We start from the raw sequence: 6,668 nt of genomic DNA, 5'->3' as shown, positions 1-6,668 counted from the left end.
CAAGGATTTCTGTTACTCGTTTTGTTATCCATGGCTTGATTACTTCCAGGTTTACTTTGCTCATGTCCACCTGTGTAGACAAATAAAAATGTGAAAAGCTATTTTAAATACTCATCCTTTCACTATACACAATCAAGTGACAGTACCTTGAATTCTCTGGTATTGTGTAAAGACTGCATTATATAGTTAAATGTCTCATTACACTGTCCCAGTTTTGGCTGACTTATTCCTTGTATTATAAGAGGCCATCCCTTTGAATTTGTATAATGGCTTTTTTCCATACTATTCTATAACCTCTTCTGAAAAAAAGCTTAGTAACTTTTAATAAAGTAATAAAAAAGCTATGTATTATGCAGACAAATTATCTAAACTGTCCAAAATGACCATTAGATCTTTCTTAAAGCATTATAATTAAATCAGAACCTAGACCTGTAGGGTTTGACTGTGTGGCCTAGTGGACAGAGCATTGGGACAGGACTCAGGAGAGCTGATTTCTACTTCCAGCTATGTCACTGGCCTGCTAAGTGACCTTAAGCAAGGCACTGCCACTCTCTGTCTCAGTTTCCTCATCAGCGAAATTGAGAACGCCAGTGCTCTCCTTTGTTGAAGCACTCTGAGATCTACTGCTAGGTAAGAGCTACATAGCACATTTTATAGTTTTGTTGGGTCTTTCTGGAGTTTCTCACCATGCTCCATAGTCTTCATCAGTGTAAATAACTAATGAGCAACATTACAACACAATATTGTTTCCCCCCCACACACACATCCACTTTCAAGTTAGTATGAAATGTACTGAACACTAAAATACTCCAAGACCTGGCCAGTTATTCCTAATCTTAGTTAATCATCTCAATCAATTTTAAGACATAATAGGACTTTACTTCGTATCCCACATTCTCCAAGGGTCCAGTACAACCTCCACTGAAGTTAACAGAGAACTTTCCATTGACTTCACAGACTCAGACTTTAAGGTCAGAAGGGACTTCAATGATAGTTGGATCAGGCTCAAAGTTTCCTTGCCAACTTTTTGCAAGGGATTTTATCAAAAGTCTAAATCATATCCATTGTTTTTGTTAGCTAACTACTAATAAAATTTCTGACAGTTAATTTGTTAAATTGGAAAATCCAACCTTTTGTCTCTCTCACATTATATTCATTTGTGGGGTTTTTTTTTAAATTTCCGATTCTCTATTGTACCTAGTGCCACAATGAGGTTCACTAGCAATTTAACTCCTAGCCTCACCGTGGCACTTAAAGTTACAGTCTTTGTGACATTCTTAGATCATGACCATAGCTCCTAAAAGATAAGTTACAGTGTGTTATTTTCAGATACTGTTTTGTAGTTACTTCAGAATTTAGATTAGAGTTCAGTCTTTATGATTTAGGGATAATTACTGCCTCTTTGATGGAGCCCTATTTGCAGTTTGCTGGGGCTCCTACTTGTGGACTCACCAGCCTTATCTTCCACAAGGTAGGGGCACATGAGCAATAAAAACTATTGAAGCCCCAATGCTGGCTGTAGTGGCAACAGAAGAGCTTGAGCTTTGACAAGTGGGTGGTTACTTACTGCCAACTCTCAGAGGAACCATTTCCCCTGCACACAAAATTATCATTAACCCCCAACTACAATTTAGTTTCTCTAGTCATGCTCTCTCTCTTCCTACTGAGGACACACTGCAAGTGCATCGGTTTTACTACCAGTTAAAGAAGGAATTGCCTAACTTTTTTCGGGGGGGGGGGGGGAGAAGAGGAGGAGGAGGAGGAGAGAGAACTGAAATGTAAAAAAATCATGAGGACAGTTTGGGCAATATTTTAAAAACATCTAGAGACAAGTCACTTTGGAGCTTTCGAAAATAATATTCTCTGTTCATCCTGAAAGTTGGTTTTCTGTTTTTTAAAATCAAATCCTAAATTTGGGCCCAAAGCTAACTGGCACTATCCTTTTAATATTATAAACACATCATGTGTGCTCTTTTAAAGGGTGTACTTTAATATGCATCTGGATATCCTGATCATCATTTTTATGCGCATAGGTATTTTTGTGCACGACTTCCTTCCAATGTCTATATAAACCATTGATAACAATTCAGAATTTTGTCTTGTGCATCTTGGTTGTGACATCTTAAAAGTTTACTTTATTCCACACCCATCCAGCCCAAATAAACTCAACTTACTTTCTTTTCTAGACATTCTGCAAATTTCAGCTGCTTCAACAGCTTCTTCTGTTTGTTGCTGAAGCGATTGTCCTGCTCCGCACTCGTTCCCTATAGTAGAAAGATTTGTCAGTATGACATCAAACTTTGTTCCACAGTGAGTCTCCCACTTGTCCCTTGCCATATATTATTTGCATTAAACACAAGTTTGATAAACTGCAAACCAATTAAAAAATGTTCACTTGTACCACCTGTGCAGACACCTTCAAAAAGCATTCCACTTCACTAACCAATCGTCATATCCTACTGAAGATGGTAATCAGGTTTCAGAGCTCTGACACTTAAATCATATAATTCACCATGGTGCAGCACTTGCAAATCTAAAAGCATGCACAATGTTGTCAAATAATTTTGAGTTGTGGTATACTGCCTTCTCAAAGAGATCTGCTCAGCTGGAATCAGTTCAGTTTTTTCTGTCCAAGAGCAGAAAATAGCAGAAGGAAAAAACTGGAGCACTTATGGTATAGATGAAAGGTGAAATCTTTTTAATACTGCTATTCACCCTTGCCCCCATTATTTTTAGTAACTCCAAGTGCTCATTTTCTTCTTGAAATCTGGTGTCAAAGATAGATTTGGTTTTAAATCAGAGTCTCGGGGCTTGTCTATACTTGAAGCACTATAGAGGCACAGCTGCAGACATCGTAGCGCTACAAGTGTAGACACTCACTACAAAAATGAGAGAAGGGTCTCCTGCTGGTACAGTTAAATCAACCTCCCGGAAAAGCGGTAGCTAGGTCCAGAGAAGAAGAGTAGTCTATGCCAAGGGTTGGGTTGGCTTAAATCTGTCACACAGGGAGTGGACTCGTCACACACCGGTCGACTTAACTTTTGAATGTATACCCGGTCTTAGACCTAAACCTCAGAAATGAGATTATACACTGAAATTATCACAGAAGATTATAAACATTCAATCCTTTACTCAAGTTTCAGGTGAAATTTCTTTGAAATTTACCACTACCCTGCACAGTTCATTAATCTAGCATGTAATAAGCAACAGGTTATAAAAAGGGGAATCCTGCTTTGTTGACTGTACAGCATTATAAATGATTGATTCACTTTCATGTATAGCAAAACTATAGTCAGAGATTGAGTATAATCCTGGAAATAGCATTTGCATAAGTAGTTCTGTTTACTTCATACACATGCAAGTATGAATTTTCAGTATTGAGTCCTAATACTGTATTTTTAAAAAAACATGATGCAACAAATGTTAATACAGCTCAGTTTCCCCAGACCAAAGGTTCTGAAATATTGTTCATTTGTTTAGTCTTGAATCACTAACTATGTTTTCACATTCAAAGCTTATTTAACCAGCTACTATTGTAACTGATTCAAAAGAGAGGCATTTATTCACGCACTTTCCCATACATTACAATATGGTAAGTATTTATATTAACATACTGGTCCAAGGATACAGCTTGCGATGGAACTAGGAGGACAAGCAAATAAACTGAGCTTTTGCTGCATTAAAATACTCCGATCACTTGATTTAAAACCATCTGGAATTTAATCCAAGCTCCCTAGTCACTCTGTTATGCAAACATAAATTGAATTCATCTGATCCTGAACTCACCAGTCCTATATTGCATGACTGCTTCAACTTTAGTACCATCTCTCTAACTCCATGCTCTGAGACATGAAATAAGAATGCTGCCACTTTAAATCAAAAAAAGTTTTTGTTTACTTTCAGTTATTAACTTGGCACTGCAGACCATATTGTAAAATTGTGCATCTTTTACAAAAGCACCTTCAGATGCATCAGCAAGATAAGATGCTATAAAATGAAGACATTACATACAGAGATGGGGCTATAACTCCTAATGTTCTCCTCTGTAATTCTGAAGAATAGAAATCCTAGGGGCTAGCATTTATTTTCAAAGATTTAGTTGCATCCGAATACAAGACTATTCAGAGTGCTTCCATGTTTGATGTATGCCCTCTTCAGTCAAACCTGAATTTAGTGTATTTGTCATATCACCCAAATATTCAAGATTCTACAGTCAGATATAGAAATAAAATTCCCCGCCCCTACAGGAGGCAGAAAAAGGCTGTTGTTTTGCTCAGCCCCATAGCCTAGAAGTTCACAAACCATAGCGAGCAGCATTGGTCACCAAGAGAGATTTGAAATTGCATGGTACAATCTTCATTTCAACAAAGAAGTCAATTTGTAAATTGTACACATTGCATTGAGAACATGTAAGGTCCCAAGATTATCAATAGCAACAGCCCTCTTTGCTCCGAGATTAAACTGCTAACCTGCTTTTATAATAATCCCAAAACCTAAAAATGTGTTTACAAAAAAGGTATTTTTCACTATAATTATTTGAGCACTCTCTAACAATAAAAGTTGTGTGTGTAAAAAACACATCACTTGGAAAAACCCTGAATCATCAGACTTTGAACCAAACTCTGCAAAGACAGAGGACCAGGCATACCAATTCTCTCTGTCAAGCAGTAAATATATAGAGTCCAGTATTTGCAGGAGGATGCCCATAGACCCTGAGGCAAAAATAACCTTTTCTTGTGTTTTTAAAGCACCAGGCATACACAACCAAACAGCCTTTGCTGTGGAGTCTTTCTTCCAAGCTAAAGTATTAATACTTCCCAGAGAACTCGCACAGGGAAGGATTTGAAGTTGATATTTTTAGTGCCACCTACTCTCATGATCACCTCTGGCATACATAAAACTCATGTTAGTCCCATACACAAACAAGTTAATTCTAATAAGATAGGGAAAAAGGAGAAGGATACACAATAACATATCCAGAGTATATTTAAGCTTTATAGCATCTATGGATGTTCCAGATATTTTTTTCCTGCAGAGTTTGTTTTAGCAAAGGCAAAAGCCAACACGAACACACACCCAGGAGAGCCATTTTCGTAACATTTGCTTTTGCCCAATGCTTTGCACCCGTTAAGTAACTAGACTATTACATATGTGAAGATCCGTTTCCCGCCCCCCGGGGAGGTGGGAAGATTATCAGATTGTTTTCTGCTGTATAACTGGCACCGGAGGACCTAAAGGCCAAAATCCCACTGTCTATCACACATCTCATGGTCAAAAGGCAGATGCGTTCTAGGTATCATTATAAATAAAGTCTCCCAGCTCAACACCGTCTCTACCGCATAACCAAACCAAGAGGGTCGCTGGCCATGACGACGAGTAGCAGGCGCAGAATGAGGTTCAGGAACCAGACTCCCGAGCGCCCACGCCGAGCCGAGTTCGGGTCCCAGCCTGGGATGGAGAGAGACTCCTCTTCCTCCCGCCGGACACCAGGCCCGGGCGGCCCGCATGGCAGCGGGGCCTAGCGCACGGAAAGGCTCAGGCCCGGGAGAGGAGAGCGCGGCCTCACCGCGGCCCTAGGAGGAGCGTGCGCGTGCGGCGGGCAGGGGTAAGAGCTGCCCCCCCCCGGCATACGCCCCCTCTAGCTTCAGAGGAAAGGGCAGGCCCCTCCCTCCTCCAACATACCCAGCCGCAGAGACCCCCACCGCCCCGCGCGATGACACCGTCCCTGCGCCCCCCCCCCCCCCCCCGCGGGTGGAACGAACCGCACCGACCACCTTCCGGCCGCCATTTTCTGCGCCGCGGCTCCTCACGGGAGCCTGCGCAGGGCGGCAGAGGAGGGAGGCAGGGCCGCGCTTGCAAGGGGGACCCCGCGGCGGCGGCAGCGCCCGTCGCGGTGCTTCCCAGCGGCCCGGCTCCCCGCGTTCTCCCGGCCGGGCCGGGCCGCGCCACCTGCCCGCTTAGGGTAACACTTACGCGGAAAAAGCCCGCATCCATCTTGCCTCCTCCTGGCCGCAGAGCACTCCCTCTCCCGGCGTGCACCGCGCCCGCACGACCCCTTCCTCCCTCCTTCCCTCACGTTCACCGCGGCGAGATGAGAGGCAGAGTGGCGCGACACAGAACGGAATGGGCGGGTCCGACCGCGAGCCTCCCCAGCCGTCAGCCAATCAGCGGATGCGGCGAAGAGGGCGGACCGCGCTCCACCTCAAGCCAATCAGAAGGCGCCCTGATGGGGGGGGAGGGAATATGGGAGGAGGGTTCAAGGGTCTATCCGGCGGGCCCCGACCAATGAGGAGACTGACCATGGAGCGTGTAGGTTCTAGCTGCGCGAGAGGCGGAACCTGCTCTTCCCGCGCAGCAGCGAAGGGAAGATTGTAATGCGCGCGCAGGCTGGGTCGGCGGGCGCTTAGGTTCAGATGGTCATGTGATTGTGCAGTCAACTGCGCATGCGCCGAAGGGGGCCTGCCTGAGGAGGCCGTGTAAGTCATGGCTGGTGGAGCTTCTGTTGGCTCATTCTCCCTTTTCCCATAGGGACCCCCAGTGGGGCAGTGCCCCCCTCACTGCCATAGGGCCTCCCACCTGGCCACTTTCCTCTGGGACTGGTCCCCTATCTTCCCTCCCTGCCCCAGCACAGGTCTTCTCCACCCCACCTCACCTAGGGTGACCAGATG

The 6,668-nt window shown here is 44.0% G+C and overlaps 1 protein-coding gene across 13 annotated transcripts in view; it reads right to left on the bottom strand.

Annotated features, from left to right (window-relative positions):
* Window positions 1-6,127, bottom strand: part of SRRM1 (serine and arginine repetitive matrix 1) — a 34,697-nt gene extending 28,570 nt beyond the window's left edge. For 7 of the 13 annotated variants that reach the window (XM_030539400.1, XM_030539401.1, XM_030539404.1 and 4 more), the window contains exons 1-3: window positions 5,974-6,127; window positions 2,175-2,264; window positions 1-70 (exon numbers count right to left, since the gene is read on the bottom strand). The exon at window positions 1-70 is cut by the window's left edge and continues 53 nt beyond it. In XM_030539400.1, the coding sequence (XP_030395260.1) occupies window positions 1-70; window positions 2,175-2,264; window positions 5,974-5,994 (181 nt within the window). In that variant the 5' untranslated portion in view covers window positions 5,995-6,127. Of the gene's footprint in view, window positions 71-2,174; window positions 2,265-5,973 lie in introns of those variants that run through there. The other 6 variants (XM_030539411.1, XM_030539410.1, XM_030539413.1 and 3 more) reach the window with 3 other exon arrangements.
* Between the last annotated feature and the right edge of the window lie 541 nt (window positions 6,128-6,668).

This window comes from Gopherus evgoodei, chromosome 20 (assembly GCF_007399415.2).
Source record: "Gopherus evgoodei ecotype Sinaloan lineage chromosome 20, rGopEvg1_v1.p, whole genome shotgun sequence".
Classification (NCBI taxonomy): Eukaryota; Metazoa; Chordata; order Testudines; family Testudinidae; genus Gopherus; species Gopherus evgoodei.
The sequence above is the reverse complement of the archived record's forward strand: the minus strand, read 5'-3'. Positions and strand labels throughout refer to the sequence as shown.